Below are 27,647 nucleotides of genomic sequence, written 5' to 3' on the forward strand. Positions count from 1 at the left end.
CACATCTTAAATGAATTGCCCGTGCCTGCCTCTACCACCTCTGCTGGCAACGCGTTCCAAATGCCCCACCACCCTCTATGTGAAGTACTTGCCGCGTGTATCCCCCTTAAACTTTCCACCTCTCACCGTGAAAGCATGACTTGCATGACCTTTCAAGGAGATATGAACCCACACTTCAAGATTTCTTCGTTCAGCAACACTCCCTAGAAACTTAACATTACTGGTATAAGTCCTGATAAGATTTGTTTTTCCAAAACACAACACTTCGCATTTATCTGAATTAAACTCCATCTGCTACCTCTCAGCCCACTGGCCCATTTGATCAAGATCCCATTGTAATCTGAGGTAGCCTTCTTCGCTGTCCACTACAGCTCCAATTTTGGTGTCATCTGCAAACTTACTAACTGTACCTCTTATGCTCACATCCAAATCATTTATATAAATGATGAAAAGTAGAGGACCCAGCACCGATCCTTGTGGCACTCCATTGGTCACAGGCCTCCAGTCTGAAAAACAACCCTCCATCACTACCCTCTGTCTTCTACCTTTGAGCCAATTCTCTATCCAAATGGCTAGTTCTCCCTATATTCCCTGAGACGTAACCTTGTTCATCAGTCTCCCATGGGGAACCTTGTTGTACGCTTTACTGAAGTCCAGATAGATAACATCTACTGCTCTGCCCTCATCAATCCTCTTTGTTGTTTCTTCAAAAAACTCAATCAAGTTTGTGAGACAAGACTTCCCACGCACAAAGCCATGTTGACTATCCCTAATCAGTCCTTGCCTTTCCAAATACACGTACATCCTGTCCCTCAGGATTCCCTCCAACAACTTGCCCACCACCGAGGTCAGGCTCACCGGTCTATAGTTCCCTGGCTTGTCTTTACTGCCCTTCTTAAACAGTGGCACATTAGCCAACCTCCAGTCGTCCGGCACCTCACCTGTGACTATTGATGATACAAATATCTCAGCAAGAGGCCCAGCATTCACTTCCCTAGCTTCCCACAGAGTTCTAAGGTACACCTGATCAGGTCCTGGGGATTTATCCACCTTTATGCGTTTCAAGACATCAAGCACTTCTTCCTCTGTAATGTGGACATTTTTCAAGATGTCATCATCTATTTCCCGACAGTCTATATCTTCTATGTCCTTTTCCACATTAAATGCTGATGCAAAATATTCATTTAGTATCTCCCCCATTTTCTGCAGCTCCACACAAAGGCCACCTTTCTGATCTTTGAGGGGCCCTATTCTCTCCCTAGTTACCCTTTTGTCCTTAATGTATTTGTAAAACCCTTTGGATTCTCCTTAATTCTATTTGCCAAAGCTACCTCATGTCCCCGTTTTGTCCTTCTGATTTCCCTTTTAAGTATACTCCTACTTTCTTTATATTCTTCTAAGGATTCACTCAATCTCTCCTGTCTATACCTGACATATGCTTCCTTCTTTTTCTGAACCAAACTCTCAATTTCTTTAGTCATCCAGCATTCCCTATATCTACCAGCCTTCCCTTTCACCCTGACAGGAATATACTTTCTCTGGATTCTCGTTGTCTCATTTCTGAAGGCTTCCCACTTTTCAGTCGTCCCTTTACCTGCGAACATCTGCCCTCAATCAGCTTTTGAAAGTTCTTGCCTAATACCATCAAAATTGGCCTTCCTCCAATTTAGAACTTCAACTTTTAGATCTGGTCTATCCCTCTCCATCACTATTTTAAAACTAATAGAATTATGGTCGCTGGCCCCAAAGTGCTCCCCCACTGACACATCAGTCACCTGCCCTGCCTTATTTCCCAAAAGTAAGTCAAGTTTTGCACCTTCTCTCATAGGTACATCCACATACTGAATCAGAAAATGTTCTTGTACACACTTAACAACTTCCTCTCCATCTAAACCCTTAACACTGTGGCAGTCCCAGTCTATGTTTGGAAAGTTAAAATCCCCTACCATAACCACCCTCTTATTCTTACAGATAGCTGATATCTCCTTACAAGTTTGTTCTCAATTTTCTTCTGACTATTAGGGGGTCTATAATACAATCCCAATAAGGTGATCATCCCTTTCTCATTTCTCAGTAACTTCCCTCGATTTCTGGGAATATCTTCCCTCAGCACAGCTGTAATGCTATCCCTTATCAAAAACGCCACTCCCCCTCCTCTCTTGCCTCCCTTTCTATCCTTCCTGTAGGACTTGTAATGAACCCCTACGTCTCTCTGTTTGACAACAGTGTCTCATTGGAACATTTCCTTTTTAACTATTCCAACATCACCAGGTAAATTTCAAAAGGAGGTGCCCGATATCAAGCCTATCAGATTTGCTCACCCTTTCCACTTGCCCCTCTTTGTGTTTCAGCTTGTAGACTTTGAGCTTGGGCAGGGAGACTTCCGCATAGTTTTTTTCCTCAAAACCTTCCAGCAAGACTCCATGAAACGCAAGCCGACAGGTATTGGCATGGATATCAGTGTCGAGCTTGGAGCCAATAACCAGGCTTAGTCTGGGGCACGTCACTGGTTTCTCAAACTCCAATAAGGCCCACTGCTGCCTGGGAACCTTGCTTCCATCTGCTTGGCTTTTATCAACATCAACGTCCTTGGCCTGTGATAAGTATTCTTCCTGATAGAGGTATTCTCTGTCAAAGTCAAAACGATCCATCACAGGCTCACTGTCAAAATCCTCAATGGCAGGACTGAAGAAGGTCACCTTTCCCATGACCGTTTCATGGCCAACAGTGATGTGGAACTTTGCTTTGGTGTGGACTGATCCTTTGTAATAAGGTATTTTCTTCACAGACATTATGGCAGCATACAAGGTACACAGCGAGTCTGGGGCACAGACCAGGCCTCGCTCAAGCTGTTTGGGGTCAAACTGAGTGACACAGATCCCTACACGGTCACCTTGGATGGCAGTGTTCACCGGCTGACGGAACATTTGCATGGACTTGACCTTCCGGCTGACCTACGAAGACAAAAATCAAAAAAAAAATTGAGTGAAAGAAGATTGGGAAAAAAAAGGCAGAAACTCAGAGAAGTTAAATTCCTGAAGGAAATATTATCGCAAAAACCTTAGGCCACTGGGGCATATAAATTATGCATGCTTATCCTCTGTGCGCTGAAACACAAAAGCCATTTACTTGCTCGACTATGATTAATATTGTACAAACGCTGGATCTTTGGCTTCTAATAAAAAGATGACCATTTTTAGAACTTGCATGTTATTACTCCAGGCTTTGAAATCAAATGCCACATCTCGCCTGCCTGTCCTATTATAATACAGGATATGACAGGACAGGAGATCTATATTCGTAAACACGTGGAAGCAAGAGCCAGACAGAGGCAGGACTCTCTGAATTTATTGAAAAAGATTCCACTAGATGAAGAACTGATTTAAAAACCAGCAGCGTAAAAAAAACACTGCAAAAAAGCTTTTCTTTACATCATTCATAGAATGTGGTTATCACCCCTAGTTGCCCTTTAGAAGGTGGTAGTGACCTGCTGGCTTGAACAGTTGCAGTCTGTGTGGGAAACTAAAAAAAAGCCAAACATTAGGAGCATATAAGCAAGAAAGGCATATCAATATTTCAAGCTTAATCTCCCCCTGCTTCTCCAGAAGGCTGGGATATAGATTTGCCAGCATCCAAAATCTTCCTCTACCTCCTCAAATTTGTGTCCAGGCCAAGGTACTGAGGGATAATAGGGCCAATATTGCTCAACATACCACTCTCACCTCAAATTAAAGTGCTGGAAATACGTACAGATCTGGCAATTGTTGCGTAGAGGGAAACTTTACATTTCCAGTCAAATACTTAGGGCTTGCATGGTGGCTCAGCAGTTAGCAATGTTGTCTCACAGCACCAGGGTCCCAGGTTCGATTCCAGCCCCAGGCAACTGTCTGTGTGGAGTTTGCACATTCTCCCCGTGTCTGCGTGGGTTTACTCCGGGTGCTCTGGTTTCTTCCCACAGTCCAAACATGTGCCGGTCAGGTGCATGTGCCGGTCAGGTGAATTGGCCAAGCTAAATTGCTCAACATACCCATACCAATAAATTGCCCATAGTGTTAGGTGCATAAGTCAGAGGGAAATGGGTCTGGGTGGGTTACTCTTCGGAGGGTCGGTGTGGACTTGTTGGGCCGAAGGGCCTGTTTCCACACTGTAGGGAATCTAAACTCTTCTAACTGAGCAAATCATTTGTCCCTACCTTTTCTGGCTCAGGTCAAAGTTGAAACACCATCCATTGCTCTGGTATTATTAGCTATCTCAACATTGACTGAAAAAGCAATTGTTCAAATCTGCATTGTTTAGCCGAACAGTTGCATTCCAACTGAGTTACCAGAGGAGCTACACAGAATACAGATTAATCCTTCTATTTACAAAGGTTGTTGCAAAATTCTCTTTTGCAACCAACCAGATCATTAGGAACATGTTAGGAATTTGATTGTCACCTTCAACATGGACTCCCTTCACACCATTGCCCACGTAACAGTGTAAACCATCTACAAGATGCACAGCAATAAATCACCAAAACTCCTTTGAGAGCACCTTCAAAACTTTTGCCAATTAAAAGGACAAAGACAGCAGATGCATGAGAACACAACACCTTGCAAGTCCCTCACCAACACACATCATTCCTCACTTGGAACTACAGTGCGAGTGTTATGGACTAGGCCAAACCATTCAAAAATTCTGTAGCAGGCATCCCAGACCATAACTTTGCAATTTGTTTTGGTAAGTGTACAGTGAAAATTACCCCGAGTAAGCTAGCTAGGTTGGCTACTAGATTTTAAACAGACAGAAATTTATTCACAAAATTACACAATGAAACACAAAGAACAGAATAAAGAACCCCTACAGAACTCAGTCTGTCCAAACTAGACTTAATTATGCTGTTCCAAATATAGACAACAGTCCGAATAAGCAAACCCCCTTAAAATACTGTAAAAAAGGAAACAAATGCTTACAGGTTGAAGTTAGAAGGGCAGAAAGAGAGAGAATTTGTTTCCACACAGCTCACTGTTGAACTCCTAACTAGTTCTGGACTGAATTGAACTGCTCAGCTGGAGCGCTGACCACTCCCCTTTCATTATACTGGTCACTTCTAAAACATGACCACTTTCGCCTGAAGTCTCATCTGCTTACATGTAAACAAAAAGGCCTCTCAATACCGTTTAATCTCTGCACCAAACCAGTCTAATCAGCACTGGGTGTGTTTATGACCCCTCTGAAAGAAAACCAAGGACTTGGTATCCTTGAGAAAATGACCAGCTTTTAAAAAAAGGGACCAGCTTTGTGACACCAGTCCTTCATTGCCTCTGGGTCAAGATTGTGGAATTCATGTCCTAATAGCAGCATGGATACATTTAAACCATCCTTCCATCAAAAGATCAAAAGTGGGGATGTTCGCCAATGAGTGCACAATGTACAACACCATTCATGATTTCTCAGATACTGCCATGTTCAAATGCAACAAGATCTGGACAATATCCAGGCTTGGACTGAAGAGTGTTAAGTAACATTCGTGCCACACAAATGTCAGGCAATGACCATTTGCAGTAAGAAACAAACTCTTGCAATTCAATGCTGGTATCATTACTAAATGCCCCACTATCAACATCCTGAACATGACCATTGTCCAGAAACTCAACTGGACTCTCCATATAAATACAGTGGCTACAAGAGCAGAGCAGAGCAGAGGCTAGGAACCCTGCAATAAGTAACTCACCTCTTGACTCCCCAAAGCCTGTCCAGCATTCAAAAGGCACAAATGTGGAGTGTGATGGAATACTCCCCACTTGCCTGGATGGGTGCATCTCCAACAACACTCAAGAAGCTTGACACCATCCAGGACAAAGCAGCCACTTGATTGGCACCACATCCACAAGCGTCAACTCCCTCCACCACTGACACTCAGTAGCAGCAGTGTGTACTATCTGCAGGATGCACTGCAGAAATTTACCAAAGATCCTCAGACAGCACCTTCCAAATCCACAACCATTTCTACTGGAAAAGACAAGGGCAGCAGATACATGGGAACACCACCACCTGCAAGTTCCCCTCCAAGCCACTCACCATCCTGATTTTGAAATATATCGCTGGGTCAAAACCTTGGGAATTCTCTCCCTAATGGCCTTGTAGGTCAACCAGCAGCACACAGACTACAGCAGTTCAAGAAGGCAGATCACCATCACCTTCTCAAGGCCAACTAGGGATGGGCAATAAATGCCCACATCCTACAAATAAATACAAACAAAAAATATTGGACTAGATCTACATAAGAAAGCAATTAATCAACACATTCTTCATGGTAATGAAGGATGGGCTTTAAATGCTGGCACAGAAGTAATGCTCACATACTCTGAATTAATGACAAGTATCAATTTAGGTTGGATATGGTATACATTGGTGAAACAATGGCTGTCGTACATTATTCTAAGTACAGTATTGTCGTAATGGCTGTAAAATATGGATACCGATTTTTAACTTTCATCACCCGACTTTAATGCCTGGGGCCTAACAAAGAGTAAAATAATTTTTAAGAAAGCAGAAGACTATCATAGTTACCTAACCAGGTTCGGTCAGACTCATGAAACTGATACCAGATAAACAAAGACAGTCTGAGCAGAAATTAACATTTTACTGAAAGGTACTGAAATTTAGTCAGGCCTAAAGATCCACTATTCTCTTATTTTTGCTTCACATAACTTCTATAGTTTTCACATATTAGGATGAAAATGGGCTGCAGATGATTCAGCTTGAAAAGACAATGACATGAAGCATGGGAATTCACAAAGGAACTGCATTTCAGGGAACAGCTTTTGCGTAGAACACGGTAGAAAATAAGATGGATTTGTAAAGAATTTGAAAACTCTTGTGCTCTACCAGTTTTCTTCTCAACACCTCAAAAACTTGCACCTGTGATAAGACAAATTCATCAACTGAGAACTCAAGGATTCTTCAAAATTCTCTACCACATGAGACACAAGACATCAATTAAACAGCTGTGGTCTTGATTCAACTAAAACAACTCAGGGATTTGAAGAACTTTTAAAATTTTATATTCTTTATCTTCCTTTGCACTAGATACTCTCTTTTCTGAAACTATCCATATGTGTTTGTGCATGTTTGATGTTACATTTTGCTTTTTTTCTTGAGGTTAGTAAGTAATAAAATTCCTCTTTCTTTCACTCATGAAAACCTTGTAACTGGCTCCTTAATTTTGACTGGTACCATGTTCTAACTGATGTGTGACATAGCTACGTCCTAAAAATAAATTAAAAATATTTGGTGCGACCAAACCAGTTGGGGCTTAAAAATAGAGGAACTAATTCACACTTGCTCATCTGGCCCTAACAGTCAAGAAGAAATACAGAGATCCCTGATTAAAGTCATAGAGTTATAGAGGTGTACAGCACAGAAACAGACCTTTCGGTTTAACTTGGCTGTGCTAACCAGATATCCTAAATTAATCTAGTCCCATTTGCCAGCATTTGGCACATATCCCTCTAAACCCTTCCTATTCACATTTTCTGCTCCTCAGATGCTGCCTGACCTGCTGTGCTTTTCCAGCAACACACACTCAACTCTGATCTCCAGCATCTGCAGACCTCATTGTCTCCTTCCTTTTCATATACCCATCCAATTGCTTTTTAAATGCTGTAATTGTACCAGCTTCCACCACTTCGTCTGGCAGCTCATTCCATACACGTACCACCCTCTGCGTGAAACATTTGCCCCTTTGGTCCCTTCTAATTTGTTCCCTTTTCACCTTAAACTTATGCCCTCCAATTTTGGATCCTGCACCCCAGGGAAAAGACTGTCTATTTACCCTATCCATGCCCCTCATGATTTTATAAACCTCTATATAAGGTCATTCCTCATACTCCAGGGAAAGTAGCCCTAGCCCATTCAGACTCTCCCTATAGCTCAAATCCTCCAACCCTGGCAACATCCTTGTAAATCTTTTCTGAACCCTTTCAAGTTTCCCAACATCTTTCCTATAGTAGGGAGACCAGAATTGCATGCAGCATTTCAAAAGTGGCCTAACCAAAATCCTGTACAGCTACAACATGACCTCCTAACTCCTGTACTCAATACTCTGACCAATAAAGGAAAGCATACCAAACGCCTTCTTCACTATCTTATCTACCTGTGACTCCTCTTTCAAGGAGCTATGAACATGCACTCCAAGGTCTCTTTGTTCAGCAACACTCGCCAGGATCTTACCATTAAGTGTATGAGTCTTGCCCTGGCTTGCCTTTCCAAAACAGGTTGGTGATGATTTGCCACGGCAAATTCACCGCCGATGATTAGCCACTGCCAGTTCTCCACCAGTGTTTCTCCACTGGGGTCGTTTGACCTCTGGAGACTATTTGACACCGGAGATATATATATGTACTGATTGTTTTCCCTCCCGCCTGTTCTTTCATACTTCTCAGTTCCCTTTATTTATACAACTACATACTACATATTGATAAAAAAAAAGGTAAAATAAATATCATTTTATTGGTTTATATACAAAATGAGTTACAAACTTTAACCAGAAAAAGGAAATATATTTTAAAAATCTTTATAATGGCAGTAAAATCTCATACTAATATTAAACAATGAAATTTTAGTTCATTTGATAGTTATGCACTATTCCTCTAATATATTCCAAACAATCTCTTTTACTGTTTTCAAGAACAATTATTTTTATTCTATCGTCAGCGTCTCTTTTTTTTTAGCTTTATTTGTGGTCGATTCTGCTAAATGATGTATCCAAGATTCCCTACCAAATATGATTATACGATTACTTCCTGGCCAACTATCCGCCAAAAGAAATTTTTCTTCTGCTCCGTTATCCAGCTTATATACTAATGGTTATTAAAATAAGTAACAAAAATAAATGGTTATTAAAACAAGTAAACGCTACCACCAATATTCAAAATATACGACTTATTTGCAGTGGCGAATCGCCTTCAGTGTCCGATGGGCAGTGGCCAAGTGTCCTCAGTGGTCAAAGGGCAGTGGCTAATCGTCGGCGGCGAATCTGCTGTGGCGAATGGTCCCACCCCGTCCAAAACGCAGCACCTCACATTTATCTAAATTAAACTTTACCTGCCACCCCTCGATCCAATGGCCCATCTGATCAAGGTCTACTACACAACCAATTTTGGTGTCATCTACAAACTTACTAACCTTACTTCCCTTGTTCACATTCAAATCATTTCATATAAATGATGAAAAGCAGTGGATCCAGTACCGATCCTTGTGGCACACCACTGATCTGAAAAGTAATTCTCCACCATCACCCTCTGTCTTCTACCTTTGAGCCAATTCTGTATCCAAATGGCTAGTTACCTCTGAATTCCATGTGATCTAACCTTGCTAACCAGTTTACCACAAGGAACCTTGTCGAATGCCTTACAGAAAGTTCATCTGGATCACATCTACCGCTCTGCCCTCATCAATCCTCTTTGTTGCTTCTTTGTAGACTAAGAGGATCTTGACACTTTTGGAAAGTATAGACATTCTCCTGTTTCAATTTTACCCAAAGATCATACTCCAAGCATTTTGGGGTGTTGGAATCTCACTTGGAATTTATTTTCAACAAGTGTTAAATAAAAATGATTAACCTACTGTTATAACACAAGCAGGGATGTTAGCGTTTACATGTAATGAGGTTGTCAGGTATTGCTTTCATTATTATCACTCAAATACTTGCTGATATCTAGAGTAAACCACTGCATTACTTACAAATTACAAGGGAGTAAAAATCCAAGTAATTGAATTACATTTTATGGAAATCTGTACAGTAAAGTTCTGTATAAAAATCTGTGTAAATGTATGAAGGGGAACACCAAAAAAAACTAAAATGGCTTCCCTACTTCCCAGAACAAAGAGCAAGCAGGATACAAGAATTCACGACATTAAACAGGAAATACAAATGTTAGAAACACATCAATTTCTGCAAGGAAATACAGGCACAACAGAAAAGGAACAGAGAATGATGCGTGGAAAACAGACAAGGAAAAAGAGGTCAGAAGAATGGCATGGTAGGATAAAGGAGGAAATGATAAAAAGGAAAGCAGGAAGGCAGACAAAGGAGGAAGAGAAGGAAGGAGTGAGAGAGGCAGAAAGCAAATAGGCTAAATAAACAAGAAAGAGAGAAACAAAGAGGGAGGACAGAAAGGTCAAGGTAAACAATGGAAGAAACAGCTGATGAAAAGAACAAGAGGGAGAGAGACAGAAAGGAAGGAAATGAGGAACAAAGCAGAGGGAAGGAAATGAAAGAAAGAAAAAAGTAATAAATGCAGAAAGCAATAGCAAGAAATAGCAGGACGGTTTAGACAAAATGTTACGTTGCACCTCATCAAATAATTATTATCAAGTATATTTTTATATGTGTTTGTATGCATAGTGACTCAGCCTTTCACTGGACTTGGAGGTGCCGGTGTTGGACTGGGGTAGACAAAGTTAAAAATTACACAATACCAGATTATAGTCCAACAGGTTTATTTGAAAGCACTAGCTTTCAGAACGCTGCTCCTTCATCAGGTAGTTGTGGAGGTTAAGATCATGCTCACAGAATTTATAACCAAAGGAGTCCAGTGTCATGGAGATGTGATATAGTAAACAATCTTAGATTAAAACTTACATCTTAGATGAAAGACTTTCATCTGTGAGCATGATCGTAACCTCCACAACCAACTGATGAAGGAGCAGTGCTCCAAAAGCTAGTGCTTCCAAATAAACCTGTTGGACTATAACCTGGTGTTGTGTGATTTTTAACTTTCACTGAGGAATTAGTTTTGGAATGTATGCAGGAAAACAAATCACACAATCCCTACAGTGTGGAAACAGGCCATTTGGCTCAACAAGTTCACACCAACCCTTCAAAGAGTATCCCACCCAGACCCATTCCCCTACCCCTATTACTCTACATTTCCCCTGAATAATGCACCCAGCCTACACATCCCTTGACACTTTGGGCAATTTAGCATGTAAATGTTCAATATCTTTTTTAATATCTACTGTAAATTAGAATATGAAATCTTCAAATGATTATTTTAAGATCAAAATGCAATTATTCCAACATTAGATTAGATTAGATTCCATACACTATGAAAATAGGCCCTTTGACCCAACACGTCCACACTGACCCTCCAAAGAGTAACCCACCCAGACCCATTCCCCGACCTACATTTATCCCTGACTAATGCACCTAACACTATGGGCAATTTAGCATGGCCAATTCACCTATCCTGCACATCTTTGTGGACTGTAGAAGGAAACCGGAGTACCCGGAGGAAACCCACGCAGACACAGGGAGAATGTGCAAACTCCACACAGATAGTCGTCCGAGGCCTGAATTGAACCCAGGTCCGTGGTGTTGTGAGCCACTGTGCCACCCGTGTTAATGAAACCCTGCAATAACACAGAATCCAGAGTGCCTTAGAACTCGAACTACCTTCTAAGCATTGGAACACAAATATTTACTTCAGAGGATCCATGGTAATCTGTCAGGGTGCAATTTTATACAGTGAAATACTAACTGTCTGAAGTATTTTAAGGATTCACAAATTAAAAATCGAATAGAGTGCTAGTTACCTAGGTGAGGGCTTAAAGGATCTGTCTACTTTTTCCTGATTTTGTAAGTACAAGAAAGGTCATGTCACAACCTGCCAGTGTTTTAGGGTCACAGCATCGAGTCATTCAGAAAAAAACAAAAATCAATTTGCAGATTAAATGTAGATAGGTAAATGCACTCAATCTTTTCCACATGTAGGAATGATAATCAATGGAGCTAAGCAGTTGTGTGGTTATATTTCTTTTCAATTTAAAGGAAGTTTGAACAGTGGATAATCAGTCATTTCAAAATTACACCCTGATACACTCCACGTTTCACTGTGAGGAGATAATTACTTACTTGTTCTGTGTATGAAGCACACGTTTGCAAGGAGATTACAACGGTGTTCAAATTTCCTCTGCTACAGAGGAAGCACAAATTCACCAACAACAATTTGCATTTTCATTGCTTTCCTTTCGCAGCATTTGCCAAGGTGTTTCACAGAAGCAAGTTGGAAACCAATGTAAAAGAGATTAAGACAAATGAATGACAGCTTGGTGAAAGAGGTAGATTTTCAGAAGCAAAAACAGAAATTCCTGGAAAATCTCAGCAGGTCTGGCAGCATGTGTGGAGACAAATCGGAGTTAACGTTTCTGGTTCAGTGACCCTTCCTCAGAACTGATGCTAGCTAGAAGGGTCTCCACAGATGCTGCCAGACCTGCTGAGATTTTTCAACAATTTCTGCTTTTGTTTCTGATTTCCAGCAATCTGCAGTCCTTTTGCCTTTTTAGATTTTCAGAAGCATCTTGAAGGAGAATATAGATGCAAACAGGTGGGAAGGTTTCTCGCAGGAATTCCAAAGACCAGAGCCCCGATAGAGAGGGTAAGGCCACTAATGATAGAGTGGTTAACATTTGGGATTTGCAAGAGTCCAGATTTAGAGAAATTCCTGTTGAGAAGGTGGTGGTGAGCTGCCCTTTTGAACTGTCACAGCCTATTGAGTGTAGGTACACCTACAATGTTGATGTGGGAAGGGTGGGAGGAGAGAGAGAGAGAGAGAGACAGAGAGAGAGAGAGAGAGAGAGAGAGAGAGCTCCAGGATTTTAATGACATGACAGTGGAGGAACAGTGATAAAATTCCAAGTCAGGATGGTCAGCAACTTGGAGGGTATCTTACATGTGGTGGTGATCCTGTGCATCTGCTACCCTTGATTCTCTAGATGGTAGATATTATGGTTTTGGCAGACGCTGTCAAAGGAGCTTTAGTGAATTTTTACAATGCATTTGGAGTTGGCATACACTGCTGCTGCTGCCACAGGTTGATGGTGGAGGACACGAATTTTTATGATGATGGATGGGGCACCAGTCAAGTGGATATCACCAAGCTTCTTGAGTGCTGTTGGAGCTGCACTCATCTCGGCAAGTGGGGAGTAGTCCATCACACTCCTGACTTGTGCCTTGTAAATGGTGGAAAGACTTTGGGGAGTCAGTGGGTGACTTACTTGATGCAAAATTCCCAGCCCCTCATCTGCTCTTTCATGGTTAGCTCGGTTCAGTTTTTGGTCAATGGTAATCCTTAGATGGTGATTGGGAGACAGGAGGGCAAGAGAAATCACAGGATTAGTCCTGCAATTGTCCAGGATAACTGCCATTAGAGGTTTGTTAAGCAAAGGTTTTAAAGGTTACATAAAACAGGCAACACAGATCTTAAATACAGATCAGGCGTAATCTAATTGCGTTGCTGGAACAGACTCAAAAGGATGAATGGTCTTTTCTGCTCCTATGATTTCAAATGGAAAACAGGAACATAGCAATCAGAAAGATGGCTACTGGAAGATGGGAAAATAAAACACTGTAGAACAGATAGTTCCTAAAAGGGAAAGACAATGCAGGATTACTCAGTGCTTGTAACCTGATCTGTGCTTGTAAGGTCACCAGGGAAACCTACACACACTTTCAATCAAATAATTATTTAAAAAGCTTGCCCTGGTTAATACCTTAATTTGTAAAATGGAAACCAGACAAAGTGGTATAAATCCTCCCCTGGTGATAACCTGTCACCTCCTAAGTCACGGTTTGTGCTGTACTGACTGACTCTGTTCAGCATGGCCTGGTGTGGTTCAGGAGCCCAGCTCCGACATGCTGGTCTCTGCTGCACCTGCTACAGAGGAAGACCAGGGGCTGAGGAAGAGCGTGATTCACTGACCTCGGTTTTCCCGAGGTGTATCTCGTCAGCCAACTGAGCTTTTTCACTTCTGCATTTCTTCCAATTCCCTTGCAATGAGCTAGCCAGCCACAGGCCCTAGCCTCCCACTCATCAGTATCATGTATATATCGTCACACCTCGTCTGCACATGTCCTTATTGAGGAGGTATGGACAATCAGGACCTAATGATCATTCAGAAGGAATTTGAGTTCGTGGCAGTCATCAACCCAATGAATGCAGCAAAATATCTTGGAGGGTATCTTACATAGGGTGGTGATTCTGTGCATCTGCTGTCCTTGACCCTCTAGATGGTAGGCATTATGGTTTTGGCAGGTACTATCGAATTGGCTTTGGTAAGTTACTGCAATGTAATTTGGAATTGTTATACACTGCTGCTGCTGCTGCAAGTCATTGGTGGAGGGCATGAATTTTTAGGATGATGGATGGGGCGCCAGTCAAGTGGATATCATCAAGCTTCTTGAGTTTTGCAAGAGGGGAGTATTCCATCACATTTGTGACATGTGCCTTGAGGATGGTGGACAGGCTTTCGGGAGTCAGGATAACTTAGCAATCAGTGTACACTGAGAGCGTCAGTATGCTCCCAGACTGCTGAGTTGATAACTCTGTCCTGCCAAGAGATGCTGAGGATATATCTGAGACAGGGAAGGTGGAAACTCCTCAGGCTTAACCCTTGCCTATCTTATGGTGTCTAGATCTCGTACAATCCTCCAGCAAATAAATATTGGTGTAGGAAGTTTCATACTGAGTTCTTGCTGTCACCCTTTTCAATTTTATATTTTTAGGTCAAAGTAACATTTCAGGACTAAAATATACTATTACCTTAAAGCTGAGCAGATTGCCAATGAAAACAATCAGCAAAACAAAGGTTGCCAAAGGCAATGGATGAAGAGGAAACAGGCTACAAATTGACTCCAATGCTGTATCATAAATGCATCAGGTTATGAATAAAGTTTTAATTTGATAGTAACAGTGGTCACTTTTTTTTTAAAAAACACCAAAATTTTTCAAATTACACCATCGAAGTGATATCTAGACATTAAAATGCTTTCAAGGCTGAAGTTTCTTCTATTTAATTACCAATAAGATTCAGACTTCTAAAGTATCATTGATGCTTTCAAGAGCCCATGCATCAATTCTCTTCAGAAGAAGTTTTATTATTTTAGATATTCAGCACCTGCAGTATTTTGTTTTTGTACTCCTGACTAATTGTACTCATTATCCAAGTCAACTCAATTAACTCAAACAAGATTAGACAAAGTCATTTAAAGAGATGTTCAGGCAGATGTCAAAACATGGGAACCAGGAGCAAGATTAGGCCATTCAGTCCCTTGAGCCTCCTCCACCATCTGACACGTCATGGCTATTCTCATCTCGGTCTCAACCCCGCTTTCCTGCCTGCTTTCCATTAACTCTTTTACCAATTACTAATTAAAAAGCTGTCTATCACCTTACATATTCTCAGTCCCCCCCCTACACGGTCAAAGCTGGGTCACAGAGATATTTGAAGGAGAGTCACAATGGAGGAAAGAAAGATGGAGAAATGGAAAGATTTAAAGAGGGAATTCCAGAGTTTTGAGCAAAAGCAGTTGAACAGTTGTCAATGTGGAGCAATTAACATTTGGGAGGTATATAGATTATCTGCGTTGAGCATGAGAAATGTAGGGCTGCAGAGATAAGATAGGGGGATGGGTCTGGATGGGATGCTCTTCAGAGGGTAAGTGTAGACTTTTTGGGTCAAATGGCCTGTTTCCATACTGTAGGGATTCTATGATTCCATGAAAAGAGATCTACCAGTAGATAGAAATGATGAAATAATCAGAAATTGCAAGAAGATACCATCTGGTTCCTTGAGCCTACTCTGATAATCATGGCCAATTCTCTCCCTCAATTCTACTTTCCTGCCCACTCCCAACATCCTTTCTTTGCTGTGGTTCTGTTCGCCGAGCTGGAAGTTTTTGTTGCAAACGTTTCGTCCCCTGTCTAGGTGACATCATCAGTGCTTGGGAGCCTCCTGTGAAGCGCTTCTGTGGTGTTTCCTCCGGCATTTATAGTGGCCTGTCCCTGCCGCTTCCGGTTGTCAGTTTCAGCTGTCCGCTGTAGTGGCCGGTATATTGGGTCCAGGTCAATGTGTTTGTTGATGGAGTTTGTGGATGAGTGCCATGCTTCTAGGAATTCCCTGGCTGTTCTTTGTTTCGCTTGCCCTATAATGGTAGTGTTGTCCCAGTCCAATTCATGTTGCTTGTCGTCTGCGTGTGTGGCTACTAGGGATAGCTGGTCGTGTTGTTTCGTGGCTAGTTGATGTTCATGGATGCGGATCGTTAGCTGTCTTCCTGTTTGTCCTAAATAGTGTTTTGTGCAGTCCTTGCATGGGATTTTGTACACTATATTAGTTTTGCTCATGCTGGATATCGGGTCCTTCGTTCTGGTGAGTTGTTGTCTGAGAGTGGCTGTTGGTTTGTGTGCTGTTATAAGTCCTAGTGATCGCAGTAGTCTGGCTGTCATTTCAGAGATTTCTTGATGTATGGTAGTGTGGCTAGTCCTTTGGGTTGCGGCATGTCCTCGTTCTGTTGTCTTTCCCTTGGGCATCTGTTGATGAAATTGCGAGGATATCCGTTTTTTGCGAATACCTTGTATAGATGTTCCTCTTCCTCTTTTTGCAGTTCTGGTGTGCTGCAGTGTGTTGTGGCTAGGATTTATAACAGCACACAAACCAACAGCCACTCTCAGACAACAACTCACCAAAACGAAGGACCCAATACCCAGCATGAGCAAAACTAATGTAGTGTACAAAATACCAAGCAAGGACTGCACAAAACACTATATAGGACAAACAGGAAGACAGCTAACGATCCGCATCCACGAACATCAACTAGCCACAAAACGACCAGCTATCCCTAGTAGCCACACACGCAGACGACAAGCAACATGAATTCGACTGGGACAACACTACCATTATAGGGCAAGCCAAACAAAGAACAGCCAGGGAATTCCTAGAAGCATGGCACTCATCCACAAACTCCATCAACAAACACATCGACCTGGACCCAATATACTGGCCACTACAGCGGACAGCTGAAACTGACAACCGGAAGCGGCAGGGACAGGCCACTATAAATGCCGGAGGAAACACCACAGAAGCGCTTCACAGGAGGCTCCCAAGCACTGAGGATGTCACCTAGACAGGGGATGAAACGTTTGCAACAAAAACTTCCAGCTCGGCGAACAGAACCACAGCAACGAGCACCCGAGCTACAAATCTTCTCACAAACTTTGATCCTTTCTTTATTTGAGAGATCAAATTATGTCGAAGTGAGTTTTCAACATACCCAGCAATGGATTACAAACAGCCCTCTGGAGTAGAGAATTCCAAAGTTTCACAACTCTCTATGAAAGAATTTCTCTTCAACTTAGAGCCATAGAGTCATAGAGATGTACAGCATGGAAACAGACCCTTCAGTCCAACCCGTCCATGCCGACCAGATATCCCTACTCAATCTAGTCCCACCTGCCGGGACCCAGCCCATATCCCACCAAACCCTTCCTATTCATATACCCATCCAAATGCTTCTTAAATGTCGCAATTGTGTCAGCCTCCACCACATCCTCTGGCAGCTCATTCCATACACGTACCACCCTCTGCATGAAAAAGTTGCCCCTTAGGTCTCTTTTATATCTTTCCCCTCTCACCCTAAACCTATGCCCTCTAGTTCTGGACTCCCCAACCCCAGGGAAAAGACTTTGCCTATTTATCCTATCCATGTCCCTCATAATTTTGTAAACCTCTATAAGGTCACCCCTCAGCCTCCGACGCTCCAGGGAAAACAGCCCCAGCCTGTTCAGTCTCTCCCTATAGCTCAAATCCTCCAATCCTGGCAACATCCTTGTAAGTCTTTTCTGAACCCTTTCAAGTTTCACAACATCTTTCCGATAGGAAGGAGACGAGAATTGCATGCAATATTCCAACAGTGGCCTAACCAATGTCCTGTACAGCAGCAACATGACCTCCCAACTCCTGTACTCAATACTCTGACCACTAAATGCCTTCTTCACTATCCTATCTACCTGCTTCTCCACTTTCAAGGAGCTATGAACCTGTACTCCAAGGTCTCTTTGTTCAGCAACACTCCCTAGGACCTTAACATTAAGTGTATAAATTCTGCTAAGATTTGCTTTCCCAAAATACAGCACCTCGTATTTATCTGAATTAAATTCCATCTGCCACTTCTCAGCCCATTGGCCCATCTGGTCCAGATCCTGTTGTAATCTGAGGTAACCCTCTTCGCTGTAGACCTGAATAGTTGACCCCTCACCCTAAGACTGAGTGTCCATGTTTTATGCTCTCCAGCCAGACAAAACACTCTCCCAGGGTCTACCTTGTAAAGCCCCTTCATCATGTTTCGTGTTTGAGTAATCTCACATCTCATTCCCCAGACAGCATGGGCCAAATTTTTTCAGCCTCTCATCATAAGTCACATCTATAATGCAAATATATCCTCCCTTAAGTAGGAAAGCTGTCAAAAGTGTGACTGTTGCACTATTGTTTTGGAGTTCTGATTTGGAGATGCTGGTGTTGGACTGGGGTGGACAAAGTTAAAAATCACACAACACCAGGTTATAGTCCAACAGGTTTATTTGGAAGTGCAGTGATTCAGTGGTTAGCACTGCTGCCTCACAGTGCGAGGGACCTGGGTTCAATTCCCACCTTGGGCGACTGTCTGTGTGGAGTTTGCACATTCTCCCCGTGTCTGCATGGGTTTTCTCCGGTTTCCTCCCACAGTCACAAAGATGTGCAGGTCAAGTGGATTGGCCATGCTAAATTGCCCATTGTGATAGGTACATTAGTCAGGGGTAAATGTAGGGGATTAGGTCTGGGTGGGTTGCTCTTTGGAGGGCCGGTCTAGATTTGTTGGGCTGAAGGGCCTGTTTCCATACTGTAGGAAATCTAATCTAAGTTAAAAATCACACAACAGCAGGTTATAGTCTAACAGGTTTAATTGGAAGCACTAGCTTTCAGAGCGCAGATGGTTGTGGAAGACACCCCAGTCCAACACCAGCATCTCCAAATCATATCTAATCTAGTTGGTATATCAGTAACTAGAGGTCACAATTTCAAGATTGTCAACAAGACAGCAAGGTGTAACTTCTCTACTCAGAGAGTTGTTAGGATTTAGAATGTGCTGCCTGGGTGAGTGGTAGAGGCAGATATCAAAAGAGAGCTGGATATATATTTGAAAATGATTAATTTAGAGGGCTACAGAGGTAGGACTGGAGAGTGGGACTATTTGGGTAGTTCCTTCGGGAGCCAGTATGGGTCAAGCGGCCTCCTTCTGTAGTGTAAAAGTCTATGACTTAATCACTAGTGGAGTGAAGGATCTAGAGAGGTGCAGTGCCCTCCAGCTACCTCAGCCCATGATACTGATCTAGGGACAGTAAAAGAGGCTTTCAGCAGAAGAGGCAGCCATCAAGTCAGGCAACATTATGGAGGTAGAATTGGCCTGTTTAAATGGTCAGAAGTTCATCTTAAGGTCATATTCCATACTATTGTGCAGAGTCAGGTTTAATCACAGACAGTTAGCTTCCAGGGAGAAACATAACAGTCAGTGACTAGGGAAGAGAGTTTGGAGTAGGACTCTAAGGCAATGTTTTCTACCTTTCAAAATATTTAGCTTGAGGTAATTTCTGTTCATTCAGTACAGGAGTCTGAGAAGCAGTCAGATGAGTTGGCAACAGTGGGGGATTGGAGGTGCCATCACCATACATTTTCAAAGTGCTTTCAGAGGATGCCTCAAAAGGGAAAGCCATAATTGTATAGATGACAGCTCTGTTAAATGGGGACTTGGGCCAAACCGGGGGATCGCTTGCCCTGAACACAACACACCTGAATTCACCAAGAAACATTTTCTGAGAAGGGACAGTGGTGTCATGCTGGTATCTAAATTGAAATATTGCCTTTTTACTTTCTTCTGTCACTGCATAAGCATTACAGATGTTTAAAATACATTTACATGTTATGCTGTTTACTCGCATCAACCTACCAAGCCAGTGAAAGACAAACCATGGAAACGATAAGGTTATCTAGGTGATCATGACTGTGCTGACATATGCTCTGCATGGGCAAAGAGAAGACTGAGGAACAACCAAGTGGAGGAGCTTGAGAGAAGAGGTGCTTCCACTGAGGGGAAAACTAGAATTAGGGGCCAGAAACAGAGAGTTGCCAATAAATCCAATAGGGATCTTAGAAGATGCTACTTTACTCAGTGAGTGGTGAGAAAAAAAAACTCATGAAAATATTGAGTCAAATGAATTAGAAATATTTAAAGGAAAAGCTAAAAAGCCACATTAGAGAGAATTGACTTAAAAATAAATTGATGGGATTGGATGAAGTCGTGTTGGAGGAGGCTTGCATGGACCATAAACACCAGCATTGTCCTACCGGGCCAACTGGTCTGTTTCCGAGCTGAGGTACTTGTAACTGTTTTTAGTTTGTAACTGCATGCCTCCTTGCTACTGTCACTGATAAGCTCTGAAAACCTTTCCTAGTTTTAATACTGCTATTACTCCTCCTATAACGTTGACCACTACGAAGAATGGAGTCCCAGTTTTCCAAATCTCAAATCGCATATTAGCTAGGTGCCAGATCTTCAAGTGGAATTCTAGATTTTGAATGTCATTGAGTTATTTAATCATGAAGGAACATCACAGTAGATCCTTGTGGTCAACATTCTAGTGGGAGAAATTCGGCAACGACGAGAAGTGGATTGGATTGGCTGATTTTCCACACACTTCATGGAAAAGGAAATTGCATATACTCTTAATTGTGTACAATCTGTACATCGATAGGGAAAGGGCAGGAAGGGGTGGAAGTAGTGGACAGTTCTTTGGCAGAACCAGAATAGGGACCATAGGTGAATGGGGAACACAGCTGTGATTATAGACTTGAGGTTGACTGCTTTCACAGGATGAGACCAGCACCAAACACAAACTAAATTGCTATTTCTCCACCCTTATTCTATATTGAAACTAATGCAATACTGTAACATTGTCAAGAGCTATATTTCACAAATTAACGAAGTTTAGATTAGATTCCCTACATTGTGGAAACAGGCCCTTCAGCCCAACAAGTCCACACCAACCCTCCGAAGAGGAACCCACCCAGACCCATTTCCCTCTGACTAATGCACCTATGGGCAATTTAGCATGGCCAATTCACCTGACCTGCACATCTTTGGACTGTGGGAGGAAACCAGAGCACCCAGAGGAAACCCAGGCAGACACGGGGAGAATGTGCAAACTCCACACAGACAGTCGCCTGGGGCTGGAATCCTCGGCTGGGATCCTGGTGCTGTGAGGCAGCAGTGCTAACCACTGAGCCACCGTGCTGCAAAATTGGCATAATTCACATCAGTAACAAGTAACACTATATTTTACAAAGTAATGTTTAGGCTAATCATTAAGAAGGACAAACAGCAACCTAACATAATAATACAACATTTTAGAAATGCGAAGTTCAGTGGGCTAGGAACCAATCAGTGCCAGGTAATTTACAGTCAAGTCAGCAAATTCTGGAAACACAGGTCATGCAGCACCTCAGCAGGGATAGAGTTATGTTGGTGATATTTCTTTGACAGATATTGCTTTGTTAACTGGAAGATTGAATAACTGAAAGATTGGTGAGCAAAACTGTAATGGAAGAATGAGCTGTCTTTAAAGGGGAGGTGGTACAATTGCTTGTTACAGTACATTTCCAGCAAGTGGAAAGGTAGGACAAACAAAGCCAGAGCTCACTGTCTACCTAACATCATCCAGGCAGACAAAAAGGAAGACAAATATTTGCTATGAACAGAGAAGACAGAAGCAGGAGTAGGCCATTCGACCCCCTGATCCTGCCTCATAGCTGATCACTGAGCGCAATACACTAATCCTGTCCTCTCCCCATTTCCCTTGATCCTTTACCACAAGAGCTAGGTCCAATTCCTTCTTGAAAACACAATGTTTTTGCTCAATCACCATCTGTGGTAGATGTCAGGTTGTTAATATTGGGCAGAGTATGCAACCCTTAGGGGACGCAGCAGCAGTGTGCTTACCTCTGGACCAGGAACCCCCGCCACCCCGGGTTCAAGCAGTGCCTGCTTCAGAGATGTGTCTGAACAGATTTATTTATAATCTAAAACTTTCAGGGTGGAAGTGACAAAAGAAACCAGAGAGGTAAAGAGTTTGAGAAATGCCTGGCAGCTAGCATTAAAGGGAAGCCAAGGTCTTCTATGGGCATTTAAATAATTAATTGATAGAGATTAAGACTGGGGGGAATTAGGAGCCAAAAAGGGGATTTAGACATGAAAGCAGACAGCATGGCTGAAGTAAAAGATGAGGGCTTTACATGTATATTTACCAAGGAAGTCAATGTTTCCAAACTCATCATAAAAGGGTAGGTAGTTGAGACACTAGATGGGTTAAAATGGATAAACAGGAGGTATTAAAAAGGTCCTTAGAATCCCTGCAGTGTGGAAACAGGCCATTCTGCATATCCAGTCCACGCTGACCCTCTGAAGGGTAACCCACCCAGACCCATCCCCTAACCTATCCCTGTAACCCGGCAATTCCCATGACAAATCCAACTAGACTGCACATCCCTGGACACAATGGGCAATTTAGCATGGCCAGTCCACCTAACCTGCACATAGTTGAAAGTTAAAAATCACATAACACCAGGTCATAGTCCAACAGGTTTATTTGGAAGCACTAGCTTTCAGAGTGCTGCTCCTTCATCAAGTGTTTGGGGAGTATAAGATCATAAGACACAGAATTTATAGCAAAAGTTTACAATGTGATGTAACTGAAATTATATATTGAAAAAGACCTGGATTGTTTGTTAATTTTCTCCGCTTTTAGAATGGGCATGTTGGTTTCAGTTCTTCATATGTGAATCACAGAACTTTTTTAGAAGTTAAATTCTGTAAAATTACAACTGAAGTTTAATACAGAGAAGTGCAACACGATATATTTTTGTATGAGGAATAAGGAAAGGCAATATAAAATGAATGACATAATCTAAAGGCAATAACGAAGCAGAAGGAAACTTTGAAGATGGTAAGTTGAGGTGTGGTAAAAAGGAATAAAGGATTCTGAGCTTTACAAATAAATGCACAGAGTATAAAAGCAAAGCAATCATGTTGAACTTTTATAAATATTGGTTTGGCCTTGACTAAGATATTGTGTCCAATTCTGGGCACCACATTTTAGAATAGTTGTGAAGGTTTCATTGTGACTGCAGAATAGATTTCCATGAACAGCTCCATACTTCAGCTAAATGGATAAATTGGCGATGCTGGAATTTTCTCCTTTGAGAAGAGGAGGTTACGAGGAGATTTCATAGAGATGCTCAAAATCATGAGTGGTCCAGGCAGTGATCCAGAGAGTTGAAAACCTGATAACACTAATTTCATAGAACATAGAACAATACAGCCCAGAACAGGCCCTTTGGCCCTCGATGTTGCGCCAACTGTGAACTATTCTCAGCTCGTCCCCCTACATTATCCCATCATCATCCATGCGCTCATCCAAGGACTGTTTAAATCTCCCTAATGTGGCTGAGTTAACTACATTAGCAGCCAGGACATTCCACCCCCTTACCACTCTCTGAGTAAAGAACCTGCCTCTGACATCTGTCTTAAATCTATCACCCCTCAATTTGTAGTTATGCCCTCTGGTACACGCTGACGTCATCATCCTAGGAAAAAGACTTTCACTGTCTATCCTATCTAATCCTCTGATCATCTTGTATGTCTCTACCAAACCCCCTCTTATCCTTCTTCTTTCCAAGAAGAACAGACCCAAGTCTCTCAGCCTTTCCTCATAAGACCTTCCCTCCAGACCAGGCAACATCCTCGTAAATCTCCTCTGCACCTTTTCCAATGCTTCCACATCCTTCCCGAAATATGGCGACAGAACTGTATACAATATTTCAAGTGCGGCCGCACCAGCGTTTTGTATAGTTGTAGCATGATATTGCAGCTCCGGAACTTAATCCTTCTACCAATGAAACCTAACACACCGTATGCCTTCTTAACAGCACTATCAACCTGGGTGGCAACTTTCAGGGATCTATGTCCATGGGCTCCAAGATCCCTCTGCACATCCACATTACCAAGAATCTTTCTATTGACCCAGTACTCTGCCTTCCTGTTATTCTTCCCAAAGTGCATCACCTCACATTTAGCTGCATTGAACTCCATTTGCCACCTCTCAGCCCAATCCTGCAGTTTATCCAAGTCTCCCTGAAACCTATAACAGTCTTCCAAACTGTCCACTACTCCACCGACTTTAGAGTCATCTGCAAATTTACTAATCCATCTACCTATGCCTGCTTTTAAATCATTTACAAAAATGACATACAGTAGTGGTCCCAAAACAGATCCTTGTGACACACCACTAGTAACCGGACTCCAGGCTGAATATCTTCCATCAACCACCATTCACTGCTTTCTTTCAGAAAGCCAGTTTTTAATCCAAACTGCTCAATCGCCCTCAATCCCATGTTTGGTCACCTTCTCAAAAAACTCAATAAGGTTTGTGAGACATGACCTGCCCTTTACGAAACCATGTTGACTATCTGAAATCAAATTGTTGCTTGCTAAATGATTATAAATCTTATCTCTTATAATCCTTTCAAACATCTTTCCTATAACAGAAGTAAGGCTCACTGGTCTATAGTTACCGGGGTCATCTCTACTGCTCTTCTTGAACAAGGGCACAACATTTGCAATCCTCCAGTCCTCTGGTACTAAACCTGTAGACAATGATGACTCAAATATCAAAGCCAAAGGCTCTGCTATCTCCTCCCTAGCTTCCCAGAGAATCCTCGGATAGATCCCATCTGGCCCAGGGGACTTGTCTACTTTCACTCCTTCTAGAATTGATAACACCTGTTCGTATTTAACCTCAATCCTTTCTGGTCTAAAATCTCGTACCTCATTCTTCTCCTCTACAATATTCTTCTTTTCCTGAGTGAAATGTTCGTTTGAGAGATGAGAAATGTTCGTTTAGCACCTCTCCGATCTCCACAGGGTCCACACTCAACTTCCCACGTAGGACAAACAGGAAGACAGCTAACAATCCGTATCCATGAACACCAACTAGCCACGAAATGACACAACCAGCTATCCTTAGTAGCCACACATGCGGATGACAAGCAACATGAGTTCAACTGGGACAACACTACTATTATCAGACAAGCCAAACAGAGAGCAGCCAGGGAATTCCTAGAGGCATGGCACTCATCCACAGATTCTATCAACAAACACATTGACCTGGACCCAATATACCGGCCACTGCAGTGGACAGTTGGAACTGACAACCGGAAGCGGCAGAGACAAACCACTATAAATGCTGGAGGAAACATCACAGAAGCGCTTCACAGGAGGCTCCCAAGCACCGAGGATGTCACCTAGACAGGGGACGAAACGTCTGCAACACAAATTCCCAGCTCGGTGAGCAGAACCACAACAATTCACACTTCTGTCATTGAATGGCCCTATTCCTACCATAGTCATCCTCTTATTTCTCACATACCTATAGAAAACTTTAGGTTTCTCCTTTATTCTATTTGCTAAAGACGGCTCATGTCCTCTCTTTGCTCTTCTTAACTGTCTCTTTAAATCCTTCCTATCTGATCTGTAACTCTCTGTCGTCTCATCTGAACCATCTTGCCTCATCAACACATAAGCCTCCTTCTTCTGCCTAACAAGAGATGCAATTTCTATAGTAAACCACAGTTCCCTTACCTTATCACTTCCTCCCTGCCTGACAGGGACATACCTATCAAGGACACACAATATCTGTTCCTTAAACCAGCTCCACATTTCCATTGTCTGCACCCCCTGCATTTTGCTACCCCAATGCATCCTAATTCTTGCCTAACCACATTATAATTGCCCTTGCCCCATAGGTAACTCTTGACCTGTGGCATGTACCTATCCCTTTCCATCGCTGAATTAAACATAACTGAATTATGGACACTGTCTGCAAAGTGCTCACCTACAACTAAATCAAACACCTGGCCTGGTTCATTACCAAGCACCAGATCCAGTGTGCCCTTCGACATACTGTGTCAGGAAACCCTCCTGTACACATTGGGCAAAAACTGATCCATCCAACATACTAGAGTTATAGCATTTCCAGTCAATGTTGGGGAAGTTAAAGTCCCCCGTAATGCCCACCCTGTTCCTTTCACTCCTACCCAGAATAATTTTGCCAATCCTCTCTTCCACCTCCCTGGAACTCTGCGGAGGCCTATAAAAAAACTCCAAGCAGTGTGACCTCTCCTCTCGTATTTCTAACCTCAGCCCACACTACTTCAGTAGACGAGTCCTCATCAAAAATTCTTTCAGCCACAGTTATACTATCCTTGACTGCCAGCACATTCCTCTGACCGTGAAATCCTGTCCCTGTCCTCCCTACTCTCATCCCCCTCTGCACTGCAACTACACCTCAGGTTCCCACCCCCTGCTGAGCTAATTTAAATCCACCCAAATAGCACCAGCAAATTTTCCACCCAGGATATTAGTAGTCCTCTGGTTCAAGTGAAGATTGTCCTGTTTGCAGAGGTCCCACCTTCTCCAGAATGAATCCCAATTATCCAAAAACCTGAAACCCTCCCTCCTGCACCATCCTTGAAGCCACATGTTCAGCTGATATCTCTCCCTATTCCTTGCCTCGCTATCATGTGGCACGGGTAACAAACCAGAGAGAACAACTCTGTTTGTTCTAGCTCTCAGCTTCCACCCCAACTCCCTCAAATCCTGCCTTACATCCCTATCCCTCCTTCTACCTATGTCGTTGGTACCTACATGGACCACGACTTGAGGCTGGTCACCCTCTCTCTTCAGGACCCCAAAGATACGATCCGAGACATCACGGACCCTGGCACCTGGGAGGCAACACACCAACCGCGAGTTTCGTTCATTCCCAACAAACCTTTTATCTGAGCCTCTAACTATTGAGTCCCCAATGACTAACACTCTCTTCCTTTCCTTCCTTCCCTTCTGTGCAACAGGGAACAGGCTCTGTGCCAGAGACCTGGGCTCCACTGCATACCCCTGGTAAGTCGTCCCTGTCAACAGTATCCAAAACGGTATACATGTTTTTCAGGGGAACGACCACAGGGGATCCCTTCACTGACTGTTTTCTCCCCCTTCGAACAGTTACCCAGCTTAAAGAATCCTCAATAATATAAGGTAAAACATTACCCATACTATATTTGCTGACAGGATAGCGAATATTGATAAAATTGAGGCTTTTCAAAAAGGAATTGGAAAAATACCTGAAGAGAGAAAGAATTGTAGAGGTATAACAGAAGGGCATGAGAGCGCCAAATTACCATTGCAGAGAACCAGTTTAGACACAGCAGACTGAATAACCTCTTTCAATAATGTACCTTTCTCTGATCCCCTTTTAAGAATCTGAGCGTCTTCAAAATAATGACTGAGCCGTTTTAATAGACAGATTGACATCTGCTACTTAGGCCATGAAAGGTACAGCCCTTCAAAGTTAAAACAAGGAAATGCCTTGAGGATTGCTGTAAAAAGACACATTATGTTGAAACTTGGTGTCTTGTACACATCGAGGATAGTAATTCAAGAGGAAAACCAACATCCTGCATGATAGGAGAATGCTGAATGATAAGCAAATGGATTCTGATAGGTACAGCACTGCCATGGAGACTGCACCAATTAATAATGACTGACTGATGCTGCATAAATTTTAAACCAAACTGGTTGACTCAGATTGGAGGGTAATGCTCTCAGACATGCACCAATGAATTGCTTTCACATAGTTTGTTGAGTTGAAACTGGTACAGTGCATATACATGGTCTTGTGGTTGGC

General features: G+C 42.5%; 1 protein-coding gene across 1 annotated transcript in view; it reads right to left on the reverse strand.

Moving 5' to 3' along the window:
* eefsec (eukaryotic elongation factor, selenocysteine-tRNA-specific) overlaps positions 1-27,647 on the reverse strand; it is a 423,357-nt gene that overhangs the window by 210,606 nt on the left and 185,104 nt on the right. Inside the window, exon 5 of the mRNA XM_043707582.2 lies at positions 2,322-2,954. Coding sequence (XP_043563517.1) covers positions 2,322-2,954 — 633 coding nt within the window. The remainder of the gene's footprint in view (positions 1-2,321; positions 2,955-27,647) is intronic.

The sequence above is a fragment of the Chiloscyllium plagiosum genome, unplaced genomic scaffold, assembly GCF_037043375.1.
Source record: "Chiloscyllium plagiosum isolate Xiang-an unplaced genomic scaffold, Cpla_swu_hap1 HiC_scaffold_14, whole genome shotgun sequence".
Taxonomy (NCBI): domain Eukaryota; kingdom Metazoa; phylum Chordata; class Chondrichthyes; order Orectolobiformes; family Hemiscylliidae; genus Chiloscyllium; species Chiloscyllium plagiosum.